This window comes from Microcaecilia unicolor, chromosome 6, assembly GCF_901765095.1.
Source record: "Microcaecilia unicolor chromosome 6, aMicUni1.1, whole genome shotgun sequence".
Taxonomy (NCBI): domain Eukaryota; kingdom Metazoa; phylum Chordata; class Amphibia; order Gymnophiona; family Siphonopidae; genus Microcaecilia; species Microcaecilia unicolor.
This window is the reverse complement of record NC_044036.1, coordinates 251,860,832-251,878,660: the sequence shown is the minus strand read 5'-3', so window position 1 is coordinate 251,878,660 and position 17,829 is coordinate 251,860,832. Positions and strand designations below refer to the sequence as shown.

General features: G+C 43.4%; 1 protein-coding gene across 2 annotated transcripts in view; it reads right to left on the bottom strand.

Annotated features, from left to right (window-relative positions):
- The window catches only part of LOC115472910 (collagen alpha-1(V) chain-like), a 256,126-nt gene that overhangs the window by 119,624 nt on the left and 118,673 nt on the right, over positions 1 to 17,829 (bottom strand). For both annotated transcript variants that reach the window (XM_030207418.1, XM_030207419.1), the window contains exons 20-23: positions 12,357 to 12,410; positions 11,298 to 11,405; positions 10,702 to 10,755; positions 6,353 to 6,406 (exon numbers count right to left, since the gene is read on the bottom strand). In XM_030207418.1, coding sequence (XP_030063278.1) covers positions 6,353 to 6,406; positions 10,702 to 10,755; positions 11,298 to 11,405; positions 12,357 to 12,410 — 270 coding nt within the window. The remainder of the gene's footprint in view (positions 1 to 6,352; positions 6,407 to 10,701; positions 10,756 to 11,297; positions 11,406 to 12,356; positions 12,411 to 17,829) is intronic.

Genomic DNA, 17,829 nt, shown 5'->3' with positions numbered 1-17,829 from the left:
TTTGTTTCCAAGCACCGTGCTTGCAGCAACAATAAAGCAGGTTAGGATGGCTGCTGCTGTACTCAGGTTTGCACATGGCTGAAATGCTGCTGTGCACTGTGTGCAGCCTAACCAGCACCTGAGAAGACAGGCACTGATTGGCGGGTTAGAGACTGGGTGGGCCTGATCCGAGATTGGTCGGGCCTGGGCCCATCCAGGCCCACCTGTAGCTACGCCCCTGCAGGATAGCAAGAGGACATGTGGCCCTAACCCCTCCCCAGGCAGTGTGCTGTTTGCTTTGACCAACAATAAATTCTTGCTCTCGTACTGAAATTATTATATTTATTTATTTTTTTGCCAACAAGGTCCCACTAATTTAGTTCAGTTTATTCATATATGCCATACCACCTTACCAGATCAAGGTGATCTATAGTCTAAAAAAACAAGAGTAATTAGAAAGGAACAACAAAATCTGGATAGGAAAGAAGAACCACACATACCAAATCAAACTCACCCTGTATAGGTTAAAAGTGAACGAAAAAGGGAACATTAGGGGAGGGAGACAAGAGAGAGAGACTAAGGAAGAGTTGAAGGGCAGGAAAAGAGAGAGACTAAGGTGGAAGGGTTGAAGGGCAGAAAGAGATGGGAAATTTGGTGCTCCAATGATAGAACCACCACAGCCCTTCTTTAAAAGTTTGGATTCTAGGGGTTGTTCAGATAAATCATTTCAGAAAAGACCCTAAAAAACAGCTTCTGTCTTTGACTAGTCTAGTCAAGGAAGTTACTATGGGGTCCTTTTACTAAGCTGCAGTAAAAGGTGGCCTGCGGTAGTGTAAGCGCATGTATTGGACGTGTGCCGGGCCAGTTTTTACCGTGTCTGCAAAAAAAGGCTTTTTTTAAATGGGATGGGAAAAGGGCATGCTGTAAAACTGAAACTGACGCAGGTCCAAAACCCGCTCTTAATGCCACCCACTGATCTAGCAGTATGCGCGGTGACCGGTTGGCACGCGCCAACTGCTGATTACTGCAGGAAATGATTCGTATGGGAAGAAATAAATAAAGAAATAATCCAGGTGTTATGGGCGAGCACCAAATCTAAAATTACTGCCGGGGGGAGCGGTAGCTTGGTGGTAGCTTCATTTAGGTGTGCTATGCACATGTATAGCGCCTAACGTGCCTTTATAAAAGGGCCCTTATGTTTTCTAGAAAACTCATAACCTAAAGTAAAAGAAACAGTTTTCAATGAAAACGGTGCTCTGAAACAGTGTTTCAGAACACTAGATTACCACTGCATGAGGCAGACTGCTCCAAAAAGGAGTATTGCAAGAGATCTGCACAATTAAAGATACGTTAACTTTTTTCCCCACAGTTTCACCTTTGATTAATATAAGATTTTTATGACCATGCTCTTAAAGTATGGAGAATTTGTATCTTCACAGGACTGACAATTGAGGTCTTTTCCTCCTTTAATTAGAATCTGTAAATAAAGATTTTTCTATATTGTTAACGTAAAAGAAATCCTGGCTTTTTGGCAGCGTTGCACATATGGACAGTCTGGGTGGGACTCATTCTTATGTATGTAATTTATATAATACTATAAGTTGCATCTGCATCTCTGACATTTAAGTTCAAGGATTTACACCAGTTCTATGGCTGGTGTTAAGTGCTCACATCTAATTGCATACAATCATAAATATCTGGTTATGCTAGTATTTTATCAGGAAAAGTAGGTGCCTACTTTCCTTTATAGAATAGGCTAAAATCAGGTGCCCTCTAGGTGCCTATACATAGCTACACTGTTATAGAATTGCCCTCTTACCAGCAATATTCAGCTAGTAGCGGTCAGGTACCAGTGCTGAATATCTGGGATTTGTGTGAGCTCTGGCTATGGTCAGAATGCAGCCAGTTAGGTGAGATATTCAGCTGAGGTCAGGGATTTGCGAGCAAAATATTGGATAAGCTACTAACAGCCATCCAGCCCTCCTGGCCCCCTATTCTGTCTTGCCTCCCACCAGACCTCTCCATAGAGAATCATCTCCTCCCTCCCCCCCCCCCCCCCGCGACTCCCCCCTCATGAACACTATCCCGGATCCCTCCCTCATCTCCTAGAAGGTCATAAGTATTGCCATACTGGGAGAGACCAAAGGTCCATCAAGCCCAGCATCCTGTTTCCAGCAGTGGCCAATCCAGGTCACAAATACCTGGCAAGATCCTGAAAAAGTTCAATACATTTTATGCTGTTTATCAAAGAAATAGCAGTGAATTTTCCCCAAATCAATTTAATAATGGTCTATGGACTTTTCCTTTTTTAGGAAGCCGTCTTTTCCTTTTTTAAACCCCTGGGTCTACCTTTCAAATTGCTGGTGGTCTGGAGATCACTGGGGTAGGAGCAATACTCACTCACTCCTGCCCATCACATCTCCCCCACCATAATGGCTACTGTGACTTCTAGTTGCAGTCTCGCAGTATACTGCTAGTACTGCGAGACTGCCACTAAAAATCGCACCAGCCATTTTGGTGGAGGCAGGCAGGAGCAAATAGGGATTGCTGTTGCCCCATCAACCCCTAGATTACCAGAGATTTGAAAGGTGGGCCCAGCAGGCCTAGTGGAGATGGTGGTTGAGAGGAGGAGGAGGAGGCTGTGGGAGGGAGGAGATGGTGATCCTGTATGTGGGGGTATAGATGGGAGGGAGCCCACAGTATTTCATAAGTATTGCCACACTGGGAAAGACCAAAGGTCCATCAAGCCCACATCCTGTTTCCAACAGTGGCCAATCCAGGTCACAAATACCTGGCAAGATCCCCCAAAAGTTCAAAACATTTTATGCTGCTTATCCCAGAAATAAGCAGTGGATTTTCCCCAAGTCCATTTTAATAATGGTCTATGGACTTTTCCTTTAGGAAGCCGTCCAAACCTTTTTTAAATCCCGCTAATCTAACCGCCTTTACCACATACTCTGGCAATGAATTTCAGGGTTGAATTACACGTTGAGTGAAGAAAGATTTTCTCTGATTTGTTTTAAATGTACTACTTTGTGGCTTCATTGCATGCCCCCTTACTCCTAGTATTTCTGGAAAGAGTAAACAAACGATTCACGTCTACCCGTTCCACTCCACTCATTATTTTATAGACCTCTATCATATCTCCCCTCAGCCATCTTTTCTCCAAGCTGAAGAGCCCTAGCTGCTTCAGCCTTTCCTCATACCAGTACCCAGACATTATGTGCCAGCCAATATTCAGTGTCAGCACCTGCACAGCTAACTGGGCAAAGTTAGGATTGCTATTTATGTGGTCCTACTTGTCCAGTTAACTATGTGAGCACTGGCTCTAAATATGGCTGTTGTCCACATACCTTCTGGCTCTACCCTGATTCCACCCTAGAACGCCTTTCCACTGGTCGGTTTCACTGTTTGTGGTTAAAGCCAATATTCAGCAACACTGGCTGGTTAAATGCCGCTGAATATTGGCAGATGGACAGCACTACATGGTTTAAGCAGGCAGGAGCCTCTCCTGCCTGTTTAAACCATGCTGAAAATCGACCCCTTAATGTATAGGCTATGGCGCCTGCCACTGCTTAAACAGATGATGGATAAAGCATCAGGTTTAGGCACAAGCTAATGAGCATACTGATATGCAAACTAATGCATAATAGGCTCATTGAAATAATCACCCTACTTACTAAATCATACACTAATAGCCACATGCTATTGCCCACAATGTATCTCTCATTCCAAACCACGTTAGGCCTGGCTGCACATGTAATAACCACCAACAACTGCTGGCCTGTTGTGGAAAATGGAATAGTTCTGGTGAATCTAAGAGATAAAGAATAAAATTGATCTGCATAGCTTGGTTACCCTGAAAATCAGGGCTGTTCATGGCCCTGACTGAGAACTGTTTCTCTAGGTGTTCAACATCTAGATAAAAAAAGATGTTTCCAAATAGAATCACCGGCTCTGTGGGAATAACAGCAGGTACTCCTGGTCTGAATTAGGCCCCGAGATTCAATACCCGCACTTATGCAGGTACCAGTAATGAATATTTAGGCTTTGTGCAGGCTCTGGCTATGGTCAGAATGCAACAGCATAATAAGGAAGTAGGGGTGGACCAAAAGTACTCTGCAGCCAGTAGGGTAGACTTTATTAAGCACCAGAATTGTCTACAGACCCGACTTGGGGCCATGTTTCGGCGGGAATGTCACCTACTTGAGAGGTCACACTGTATAGTAGTGCTCGTGCTACTCTCCAAGCAAAGCAGAAAGGTACACAGACTTCACAATGAATGTGAGTGATACCATACGGGTATCCTCGTTTAGATAATCACAGAGATGTCGTTCTCCGAGTTGCAGCTCGTCAAACACCAAATTGACGTGCTGCAACTTGGAGAACATCATCTCTGTGATTACCTAAATGAGGATACCTGTAGGTTATAACTCGCTTTCATTTTATTTATACATTCTTGTAACCCACTATTTCCAAAAACAAGTTTCGGTTCAAAGTGGCTTACAATTTTACAGTTACACTTTTACAGTTTGTGAAGTTAAATTAGAAGGTATTCTTGGTCATATGCAGTTTGTGATATTAGTTATAGAATTTTTTGAAAAGATAGGATTTCAGTTCTTTTCTGAACTGTAGATTGTTAGTGATGCTTCTTATGGCCTTGGGTACTGAGTACCACCATTTGGAGACTAGATAGCTAAATCCGACCATGTAGATGATTTTGTAGATTGTGTTTCTGCAGTTTGGTAGGTGGAGAAGTAGGTAGCCTCTGGTTTCTGGTCTTGCATTTCTTGGGGATAATTCGATTAGGTCTAGTATATATTCTGGAGACAGTCCAAATAGTATTTTATAAATGAGGGTGCTTATTTTGAAGAATAGTCTTGCCTTGATTGGTAGCCAATGTAAGTTTCCAGTCGTGGGGTTGCTCTCTCATATTTTTATTTTTTAAATATCAGCCTTGCTGCCGTGTTTTGGACGGTTTGCAATGATTTTAGTGTGCTTTCTTTGCATCCTTCATATGCTGTGTTACAGTAGTCTAGTTTTGACAATATCAACAATTGTACGATTAGCTGGAATGATTGTCTTGGGAAATAGTCTCTGATCCTTCTCAGTTTCCATAGTGTTTTGAAGCAATTTGATGTGACTGCTGATACCTGACTGTCCAGAGATAGGTGTTTGTCAAAAATGATTCCCAATATTTTTAGTTGTGTTTCGATTTGGTATGTTTGGTTGTTGATTGTGAATTTTTGGTATGATGTGGGATTATGCGAACTGGATAAAACCAGGAATTTAGTTTTGTCTCTGTTTAGTTTAAGTTTGAAGGTTGTGGCCCAGTTTTCCATAAGGTCCAGACCTATTTTGACCTTGTCTTTTATTTCTGTGATATTATTATTAAAAGGTATGTAGATGGTGACATCGTTTGTGTATAAGAATGGGTTGAAACCCATTTGTTCCAGTTTTTTCCCAAATGGGGTCATTATAATATTGAACAATGTAGGTGATAATGGTCAGCCCTGTGGTACCCCACATTTTGAGGTCCAGGAGGCTGATAGCTGGTTATTCATTTTTACAATGTAGGATCTGGTCTTTAGGAACCCATTGAACCACTGTGAGGTCTGCATACCTTTCTGTGTTGCTTGGAAAGCAGCACTAGTGCTATTATACAATTTTTGTGACCTCTGAAGCAGGCAGCATTCCTGAAGAAACACGGACCCATGTTGGGTCTGTAGACAACTGTGGTGCTTAATAAAGTCTGATCTTCTACCCTACTGGCTATAGAGTACTTTTGGTCCACCCCTACTTCCTTGCTTTGCTTTTGTTTATCTGCATGTAGAGGGTTCCCCCCCCCCCCCTTTTTGTTCTGTGCATATGGTCAGAATGCAGTCAGGTAACGGGCTGAATATCCAATCAGCTACTAATGGCCAGCCCTCTCTCTCGACCCCATCCCCAAAAGAAGTTGGACCCCCCATTCTGTCCTCCCTCCCACCTCCTTCACTCCTAGTGTACAATATATTATTTATATCTATGATGATGTGTGCCAATGTCTGCAACATACTTTGAGTTCATTGTCTTAAAGGCAGACACTTCACAGCCCTCCTCTTGTAAATGCTATTTTATTTTGGTCTTTTTCCCGATTCTCTGTACCTTGACCCTCTTTTACCATCACCTTGCTAACTGAGGGCTGGAGAAGGGGGAAGCCTCTTCCATAACTTGGACTCACCACCACCACTTTTTTGTTTAGACCAATGACTTGAATATGGGTCTCTTTGGTAATGCTCTTGAGCCCAGAGGCCAAATTACTAATTTTTTTTTACTAATTTTTTTTAAAGGAATCTAATGGCAAAGCATCATAGAATTTTCAAGAATACTGTACCTTCTCCCCTTCTTTACCATTCAGTCCAGGTGGACCTGGGATGCCCTCTTCTCCCTGCAAAGACCAAGGAGGCAAGTAATTTTACAGTCTTGTTTTACAAAAGAAATTTTGTTAAGAAACATTTTTAGAGGAAAATAAGCTTGAAGCACATTGCTTAACATAGGACAAGGCATACTGACCTTTAGCTACTGCATTCTTGAAAAAATAACAGTGATCTCTAACAATATAGTTTATTCGGCTGTCATATGCCACCCATCATATATTGTCTGAGTGGTTTACAAAATTATTATACAAAAAGAGAAGAAAAAAAAAGTGAAATTATATCATACTAAAAACAATAGATGAAAGAAAACAGTATGCTATCTAGTAGTTGCCTATATAATACCAACCAATCCCTACCCACATCCCAATTCATAGGTCACATGCTTTTTGAAAGATACATTTAAAGTTTGATCTTAAAGTTTTCAAGGGACTTTACTAGTATAAGGTAGCTTGGAAGAGCATTCCAATGCATTGACACAGTTACACTAAAAATAGCACTGCTTATTGTAACCAACTTGAAAAGAAGGCACCACCAGCAAATTCTGTTGAGTAGGGAATTAACAACCAGAAAGAAATAGTGGCTGACCTGACTTAAGAATTTTAAATGTGAAAAGCAATATAAGAAATTTGAGGAAACTGGTAGCTAATGTTCTGCTTTCAGGAGAGGTGTCGTGAACAAATTTACGAGAACCCAATAATAACAATTGCACAATTTTGGATAATCTGAATATAGCCATGTCTAAGAGATAGTCCATCTAATACAGCATTACAATAACAAAGCTTACTCATGATCAACAAATAAATAAAGAATTATGGCTGATTTTTTTTTTTAAGTAGGAGTTTACATATGGAATAAATCATGTGAAGTCTGAAAAAATATCATACTCCGGTTAGAAATGTGTAACCTGAAATCTAAGAGATCCTTTTACCAAGTTGCGGGAAAAAGGGCCCTGTGCTAGCGGCGTGGGCTGTTTTTCCCGTGTTGCAGGGTCTTTTTTTCCGCAGCCAGTAAAAGCTGAAAAAATGGCCACACGGTGAGATAGCTCTTACTGTGTGGCCATGCAGCGGGGAGCCCTTACCGGTGGCCACATTGGGCTGGCGGTAGTCCCGGAAGAGCGAGCAGTAAGCCCGTGTTGGGCTTGTCACCTTTCTGTAAAAGGGCCCCTAAATTTATGGAATTAAACACTGAAATCTGTCAACCAGCTAGTTGAGGCTGAACAACTGGGGCAACATATTTTCCTCTTCGAGGGCCTTTGATTTTTTCTGGATTTAATTTTAGTTTCTGATATAACATCCAATCATATATAGTTTGAAGCTTAATGTTTAAGGGCTTCTTTTACTAACTTGCAGTAATAGATTAGTGTGCACTAAATGCTAAGAAACCCATTCTATTCCTATGGGTTTTTTAGCATTTAGCACATACTAATCGTTAAGACTGTACTAAATCCATTTGCGCTCCTTAATAAAAGGACTCCTAATTGAGCTAAGTCAGATGAACTTGTAATATCTATTCTAGCTGGGATCTGAATATCATCAACATAAAAAAAGCATTAAGTTCAAGAGATTGAATCAAATATATTCACATTTTAGAAATGGCTGTCAAAAAGCATCTATTCAGTGTGACTCCCCATTAACAGCTATCAATGAACTGATTGTGATATCAAACAAAATGGGAAAACTTTCTGCCCCACTTTCTATTCCTTCAAAGACTCAGCATATGGAGTTGTCTCAATTCTAACTTTTAAAAGGGATTCTTCTGTTGTCACAATCCACAAGTGAAGGGGGGGGGGGGGGGTCTCAATCATCTACTATAATAAAACTCATCCTCAACGTTCTGAAGACAACGTTCTGAAGTCACTCAGTCACTCACTGAAGGGTTCATGGATTCATGGTGGTGAAGCCAGAACACTGACCATGTCTCTCTGCCCCGCCCTCGCATGACGGACCAATCAGAAAAAACACCCTCAACATTCTGAAACACAAAGGACCATCACAACACCGTTCCCAGGCAACACTAGGCAACGTAAGACAGACCAATCAGAGGAAACTACGTGACAATAAGGGAGGAGCATTCCCCAGCACAATGGTTCATTACTTGTGCAGCATGGAGAGCACAGAACCACCGCTGGAACGAGAGAAGAACATTCCTGCTGTGGGTATGTGCAAAAATAGACCGGGGAAGAGGGGGGGGGGGGGGGGGGAATTATTAAATGCCTAATGCCAGTACTGAAGAGTGCCAGAGGGCCTATAGCACAGACTATATTTGGGATCGCTTGACATGGAGTCAGAGGAGCCGGAAAACAACGTGCCCGTCACCATCTGGGACATGGGCGAACAAGACAACCTGCGGCCCAGCTGGAAGAATTACCTGCGACCCAGCCAGCAGCAAACAGCGAACAAGGAAGGGGGAGGAGTAGGAATCGCTGGAGACTGGCTGCCAAACTAACGAAACAACCGCACACCGACGCACCACCTCCATCATTCGAAAGGCATCCACTCTTCAACAGAAATGCAAACTAATAATACAAAACAAACAAAGAATACATGGTTTCTCAGGCGGCTGCAGGTAACTCCCCACCCCCTTCCTCTTCCCCTTTTGCCGAAGTGGCCAAGGACGTGCCCAACCATCCCCAGCCTCAGGCAAGCTGTCTCCCACCTCGGGGATTCCCCGAGCACCCGGAAAAAGACGGCGCTGATTCCTGCAGCGCATAAATGTTCCAGCATTCCCCTGCAGCCGGCCTGAAATGGACCAAACATACCGGATCACCCCCCGACGGCCCGAGACCGTGCTCTTCTCCCTTCCGCCAACTTAAAACCACCATACCCGTCCTCTGGCAAGCCGTCACCCACCTCCAGGATGCCCAGAACCCCAGCCCAATGGAAAAAGATGGCGCTGCTCCCAACAGCATATTTCTCTTCCAGCATTCCCCTACAGCAGCCCTGAAACGGCCAAAAAATACCGACAGACAAAGAACGTGCTCCTCAACCTTCCGCCCATCTAAAACAACACTGCTGCCTCAGCACAACACAAAAAAAACAACATGGAAAAAAAAACAACACTCAACAAAGGCTGACCCCCCCCCTACAACCACATTTACATTTCACCAACAGAAAGACCCCCTCCACAAACCTCCTTGACAGACAAAACCACACACACAATACAACAGAAACACACCCTCAAAGCCACACACCAATCCAACCCACTTTGCCAGCACAGCATAGCACATCCCCCAACCACCAAGCAAAAAACAAAACAAAAAAAGACACACATCAACAACCTGCACACACTCACACACACACAAAATAACTCTGTGACACATACACACACACACAAAAAAAACCACATGCTAGCGCCAGTTTCATTGGTTTCGGAAACGGGCCTTTTTTTACTAGTATAACATAACACACATGACCTCACGGCTCTAAGTAGCTAATATAAAAGAAGCTAGGTCATAACCCAGGATAACATCTAATATAACATCAAATACGTATCAATTATGTAATACAAATTTTCTGAATAACCAAGTTTTGATTCGCTTTCTAAAATCCAAGTACGAATGAGAACTGTAGAATAAAGGCAGAATGTTGTTCTATAATTTTGTGAATTGAAATCCCCAAAGACCATTCTAATAATCTCATCCACAAATACAACATCCTATCCTTTTGAACAGAGGGGACTAAGTACACTGCAGTTGCCCACTGGCCACTTGTGGCAGGCAACAAGAAATGCTGATGTCCTTGCAAGTTGTTGCCAACGTTTAATGTAGCAGCACTAACCAGGGCAGCCCTTGGGGAATGCAGAGTCTCACTGTGGGAGCTCATTTGATTAAGTTAGCAGGGGCTGAACAGTGAGGCCACGTGAGAAAAACACATTTGCTCAACCACAGTGCTAGCCCAGGCACTAACTTAGATTGCTCAATGTATCAACTTACCTTTATTGTTTTTGGTCTTACTCCTAAATCATTTTTTTCTTATCCCCTTAGTGTTTCATACTTCAGTTTTAGTCACTCTGCTCCATTCTTCCTCCAGATCTACTCTTTGGTTGGGAGGTGAGGTGGGGTGAATGGGGCTCTGATAATCATTACCACAGCAGCATCTCAATTTGATTAGGCTTACTCACTGTAACAGATTTTATTTGGCTGATCTACAGTTAATTATTTAATTAAATTTAGGTAAATGTTGTTGCACACCCTAAATATACTTCCTCTGAATGGAAAAATAAGCCATATGTACAGTGTGCTGATGTGACTTTTAGCTTCAGAAGTGTGCACATTTTTCAAATGAGAAAAATTACAAAAGGAACATACCATATGTCCTCTGGTACCGACAAGGCCTACAATTCCAACCAGGCCTACTTGACCCTGTTCAGGAAATAATATGGAATTACTTATCCAATACAAAATTAAATCAGTGAAGAGGTAGACATTTTTCTCAGCTCACATCATTGGTAGTTCAAGGCACGTTAAATTCAGGTACAGTCAGTATTTTCTTTTCCCCAGAGGGCTTACAGTTTGTACCTGAGGCTTCTCTTGTTCTCAGCATCCCACTGGGTTACTCCTTTATCCCAATACTGTGACTATGTCTATTTTCATCCCATCACCCTCAACTTATCTTTTTTCAGGGGATTCTAATGTACTTTCTACTTCAGGGGATTCTAATGTACTTTCTACTTCAGTTTTTATGCTAGTATTTTGGTTCTGTAAAAGGAGATTGCCAATATACTGGAAAAAAGAAGTTGGAATTATCTTTGTTAGATGAGGTTGCTGTTATAAGCTGGGATTGGATGTTAAAATATTTGCTAAGGAAAGTACAATGAGAAACAGAGAATCCAGTTCATCTAACAGGATATGATGCAATTCTCATTTCTTGCTAGAGAGAACTCATGGAGGTCTGAGGTACTTACCAATAAACCTTCTTGTCCTTTCTCTCCTTTAAGGCCCTTCTCACCATTCTCTCCCATAACTCCACTTGGCCCATCAATTCCAAGAGGACCAAGAGCACCAGGATCACCCTGTGGCACAAAAGGGCACACAGTCAGGAATTATTTTCAAAAACCATAGAAACTTTTGATGTTTAAGTTCAGTGCACAGATTTTTGCGGAGGATTTTCTGTGCTTAGGTTGAGTTTGAGTGTGAGCTAAGCTTTCTCTGTCTCTTAAATCTAATTGCTTGCCAAATGTTGCATCCTGTTCCTTCACCACCACCAAATCTATCCCTCCTTTTCTCTCATTCCATTGTTTATGTTTCTTTTGTTTTTGAAATGATTTGTTGTTTCATTTTAATTTATTTAAAATAACAAACATAACAAGTTAAATGAAAACAAAAGTTTTGTGTCCAGCTTCCATCAGCCAAAAAAAAATAAATCTTTTTATATAAAAATAGTAATAAAAAAAAACCTCTGCCTCCCCCCATCAGCATCCTGTCTCATACCCCACCTGCCAGTCTTCCAAGGCATGACCAACTCCAGTTTCTGTCCTGTTATTATTCCTTCTTTCTTTGCTTGTAAAATTCCCTTCCTTTCTCCATTTGGCCAATTCCTTTTCTGCCTATCTTCGAATCCTGAATCAACTGATGCTGTGCCATGAAGCTTTCTATTAGCACCTCAGCACAGTTCCCTAAGTGCTGCAATCCCCAATAATTGAACTCATTTCTACATATCTAGTACCAAGTCTCTTGTTTGCCATTATCATATTTCACCTACATCATATATTGGCATGGACATACACATTAATGGTGTTCTGTATATACAACTAGAAAAAATAATGTATGAGTAAAAAGTGTGCCTTCCTCGATGGCAGAGGGTAAACTGTTTTAAGGGGTCTAGACAAAGCCAATATTACTTTCTGCTGGCTGCTCATTTTGCCCCATCTGCATTGTTGATAGGCCCAATTATGGGACAGTGATCTTACCAGCATTCACAATATAACTGTAAGCATCCGGGGGTGTGGGGGGTTAGTGTTTACCTTTTCTCCTCTGAGCCCTGGTTTCCCAATATTTCCAGGATCTCCCATATCACCCTGCAAACCAAAAGTATACTTCTTACAACATGCGGAACCTTTCTGGAGTACTTTAGCATGACTTGATTACCACAATAAACTTTAATAATCACTGAACCCAGTACATAAGCTCTAAGAGACAATCAGAGTGAATAATAAGATAATTTGTGTGACTTTTTAATAACTTATGAATTTAGAACTAGGCCATCCACAATGGAAGGAAGAAACAAGGGACTACTAGTTCAGATAAAACACTTTGGGGGGCAATTTTATAGCTAGACACCCCTGTTAGGCATCCCGATTCTGCAAGTGGAGCACCTACTCAATAACTGTGTTTATATGCACAGATTCCGCTACAGAATACAGGGGTAAACCCATATATATGCACACAAAGGGATCCTTTTACTAAGCTGTGGTAAAAGGTAGCCTGTGGTAGTGTGGCATGTGTTTTTGGTGCGTGCTGGACCATTATTTTACCGTGGCTGGGAAAAAAGGCTTTCTTAATGGGGGCAGTAAATGGCATTGAGCTAAAATTAAAAGTAGCATGCGACTATTTACTGCCTGAGCCCTTACTGCCACCCATTGACCTAGTGGTAAGAGCTTTTGCAGCGCGTGCCAATGTGGCTGAGTTGCCAATTACTGCCAGAAACACCCCCAAAGTAGAAAATAGAAAAATATTTTCTACCACGGGAACAGCGCATGCAAACTTCAAAATTACTGCTGGGTGGGCGCGCTTGCTACATGCATGGTAGCCCTACCAATCACCTTGTAGTGTAGCCTTCAAGACCCACCTTAATATGTTTTTGAAGAGGACTTGGAAAAACTGGTGAAATATTTAGGGGACTCCAAAGTCCCCAAAGATCCAGAGGACAAGTCTAGGTTTGTGTGTAGGACATCTCAGCCAGGGGTCATAAAGCTCCTCATCCTTAGCATCTTGGGAGAATGATAACTTTGGTAATTTGGACCCTGATGGGCTCTCCAGAACCTGAGGCCAGAGACTTTTTGCTGGATCCCCCACAGAGAGTCCTTTCTCAAGACAAAAGGCTGAACGTAGGACAAGGACATGGACAAATTCAGGGGAGAAAGCAGTGTCCTCATGGCAACAGGTTCTAAGGCAATGTGAGGACCAGCAGCTCCTCAGAATGACTCTGCATCAGAGCAGTCTGAAATGGCAGACTTTCCTGCCAAAACTGAACCCCCGCTGAATCAGAAACCAACCCAGCTGTACTCCTATGCAGCACTTGCTCAGAGCTCACTCTGGATTCCCTGTCTCAACTTGAGACACAGGTGGCAAAGGCTGCTTGCAGCTGCAACCAGTCTCCAGGCACTACAGGCCACAGAGCACTTGCCTTTCTCGGTCAGTGAAGCCATTGTGAGTCAACTGTGCTGCTAAGATTAAGGACCACTTCTCTCTCTTCAATAGAACAAGGCCTGGAAGGTATGAATTAAAACAGGAGATGTTCTCCTCTTCACTCTTTTTTTTAAAGATCCAGTTAGCTTGATTGCTTACCTGCATCTGGGAAGCACTCAAAGATACCCTCCCACAGTGTGAGGGAAGGGGCCACGGCACAAGTGGCAGATGCTCTGTAATGAGGTCAACTGAATGAGCATGGCCAGTTCAAGGTGAAAAATCAATAGTTGGGTTTTTTTTAACACACAATGGACCAGAACTAGCACACCAAAGAAACTAAACCATCCACCAAAATACCAGGGGATCTATGGGAACCCCCTCCCCCCAACCAGAGCTGCTCTGCACAGATATGCATCTACAATTTGCTGGTGAATGAGAAATATTGGCAGGTTCAAGCCTGACTATATGTCTTACAGAGTGATGTCACAGCTTTAGTAGTTTTCAGGCTCTATCTGCTGGTAGAAAAGCACAACCCACTTGCATGGACTGGTTTGGAGGGACAATGAGGAATCAGAGTTCCTTGGTTAGCACTATCAACCTGAAATGATTTGTAGTAGTAGTAGATAAGAGGAGTAATGTTTGGGCATCTTCAAGACAAGAATAAAATAAAGTTGATGGGAAATGAGTGAACAAGTCTTAAAATCAAGCTAAATGGAGAATAGTCTCTCTAGCTACTTAATCTTTAGCTGTGTTTATCTCATACCTTTTTTGAATTTTGTCACCATTTTCTTCCCACCACCTCCCCTAGAAGTGCATTCCAGGCATCCTCCACCCTCTCTGAAAAGTTATTTTCTGATATACTTTTCAGTTTCCCTCCTTGCTTCATATCATGTTCTCTAGTTCTACAGCTTCCCTGTTTTTGAAAAGGTTAAATTGTTCATTGATTTATTTCATGTATTTAAACGTCTGTATCGTATCTCCCCTGTCCTTCTCCTCCAGTTCCAAGATAGCTAAGTTACTCATCTGTAGCAGATAGTTCTCCAAGGACGGCAGGCATATATTCTCACAAATGAGTGATGTCATACGACGGATCTGATGTGGACGCTGCCAAAGTGTTCTGCCTTTAAATCTTTAAGGCAGTGCATGCGCAGGAGCCTTCCCGCCCAACGCATGAGTGCAGGACCGGCAATACAGTGTTAAGGCTAAGAAGACAACTCCAAGGGGAGGTGGGTGGGTTGTGAGAATATATGCCTGTGTCCTCAGAGAACACCTGCTACAGGTGAGTAACTTAGCTTTCTTCAAGGACAAGCAGGAATAATATTCTTACGAATTGGACTCAGAAGCTACCAGGCTCAAAGGAAAAGTATATTCTGACAGTCAAGCAAATAGTGAGCCTAATGGAAAATGGGCTGGAGGCTGGTGTTGGATTTTAAACAGTAAAAAGATTCTGCAGAACTGCTTGTCCAAAGTGGCTACTTTGCCTGGAATACTGGTCCAGAAAGTAGTGAGTTGTGAAACTGTGGACAGAAGACCACGTAGCCACATTGCAAATGTCTTGAATAGAGGCAGATTGGAAATGGGCTACTGAAGCCAGCATAGTTCGTACATTATGAGCGGTGACATGGCCATCAAGGGTCAGCCTAGCCTGAGCATAGATGCAGGAGATGCAGTCATCCACCCAAGTAGAGATTGTATGCTTGGTGATGGGAACTCCTAATCTGTTAGGATCAAAGGATACAAAGAGCTGGGAGGACTGTCAATAAGGCTTTATGCGATCTAGATTGTATGTTAGATCACATTTGCAGTCTCAGGTAGAATAAGTATGTGGGTATATGCCTCCTTGATGTCTAGGGATCAAAAACAATCATTGAACTATATCATGGGAAGTAGTGACCCCAGAAATATCCTGCAAAACTTTTCTTCATGGAGAAATGTGTTTAAGTCTCATAGATCGAGAATTGGACATATTCCTCCTGTTTTTTGGGGAATTAGAGAATATCTGGAGTAGAGTTCTTGACCCCTGTCTGATGGATGAACTGGTTCTATTGCATTCTGCCGGAGGAAGGCAGAGATCTCCTCTTGTAAAAACTGGAGTTGGAGGGAGTTGAAATGAGACTCTCTTGGTGGAAAATCTTGGGGTCTTGGATTGTGTGTAACACCCAGCGATTGGAGGTGATGAGAGCCCACATTGATGGAATAGAAGAAGCCTCCCTCTGAGTCTGATACGAAGGTTTGTTGGTTTCAATAACTGAACAGCGGCAATACTTTCTAGTAAGGAGTAAAAAAAAAAGGCTGTTTCTTTGACTAAGGTGGTGTGTGTGGGACTTCTGAATTGGTAGAGAAAGATAAGAGGAGATGTCATAGGACTCCTCATCTGAGAGGTCCTGTAGGCCATGATCTGTCTCCCAGGTGAGATCTGACTCTGCAAAGTATTGCTCATGAGGAGTACATGGAAGAGAGTGCTGACTTTACGTTGGCTATGCATTGAAGCATATGAGCTTCTGATGAAGGAGAAAGCTCCTGTGCTGATTATGATACATGCGTTGGTCGGGTATGTGCTATTCCCAAAGGTTGACGTCGGGCTAGAGTAAAGAAACTCTCCCGTGACTGTCTCTGATTATCCACAGGCTTGTATGCCTGTAGAGACTGTGATTGCAGTAACCCCGAGAGCTCTTCCTTGAGCATAGCACGGATTTCCTCATGAAGGGTAGGTGTCGGTATTGGCTCAGAAGCCGGTGTGGACGTCACCTGAGATGTAGCCTGTGCAGGCATAGGAGATCTAGAAGACCTTGAAGGCTCTCAATGAGAAATGAACTGTAGAGATGCAGTGTGGTCACTACAGCATGGACATTTACCGTGCATCAATAACATGGATGCAGGGGAGGTGTGGGAGGAGCACCTAGAGGGAGAGCAATGGCAATGCTTCTTAGGTTTTGTGCGCAACAAGTCCCTCGATGCTTGAAGTATCAACGAGGAGGATGTAGAATCCTGGCATGAATGTGGCATCAAATTCGATGCAGCACCATCTCGATGCTACATGGGTGCACTCGACATAGATGACGATGAAGTTCTGCATCTTTGACTGAATCTCCTGTTATGCTTGATGCTGATGCCAAAGTCAATGCAGTGAATGGAGGTAGTTTTGGGGGCGAGGGGGGCATTGCCCCCCCCCAAATACAGAGCCGGTGCAACCCGCCTACAGGCAGCTCTCGGTCCCTCCTTCCTCCCCCTCAGCTCCCTGACAGCCCTCCTCTCCGTTCCTGCCACCCTGCATTTAAACCTTTTATTTTAAATCGCAGCAATGGCACTGAAAACAGCACAGCATGACAGTGGGCTCACCCTCAGCCTTTCCCTTCCCTCTCCGTGTCCCGCCCTCGCGGAAACAGGAAATACATCATCAGAGGAAGGTGGGACACAGAAAGAGAAGGGAAAGGCTGAAGGTGTGCCCGCTGAAACGCTGTGCTGTTTTCAGTGTCGTTGCTGCGATTTAAAATAAAATGTTTAAATGCAGGGCGGAAGAAACAGAGAGGAGGGCTGTTGGGGAGCTGAGGGCGGGAAGGAGGGGCTGGGTTGGAACTGAATTCGGAGACTGAAAAGGGGGAGCTGGGGAAGGCACTGGACATGGATGAGAGGGGGAGGGTGGGGGGGGTCAAAGGAGAATTGTTGGGGGGGAGAGCAGAGGAGAATCGCTGGACAGGGAGGGGAGGGCAGGGAGAATCGTTGAACATGTATGGGAGGGCATGGGGAGAGAAGAGAAATCGCTGGACATGGAGGGGAGGGCAAGGGACAGGGGAGAGAGGAAATCTGCTGGATATGGATGGATGCATGGAGGAGAGGGCAGGGGAGAATGGAGAGTTGCTGGACATGGATGGATGAAGGGGTGGGCAGGGGAGAGAGGAGAGTTGCTGGGCATGTATGGATGAATGGAGGGGAGAGAAGACAGGAAGGAGATGCACATGGATGGAGTGGCGGGGAGGGAAGAGAGTAGAAATGCTGGACATGGAGGGGAGGGCAGGGGGAGAGAAGAGAAATCGCTGGACATGGAGGGGAGAGCAAGGGACAGGGGAGAGAGGGAATTTGCTGGATATG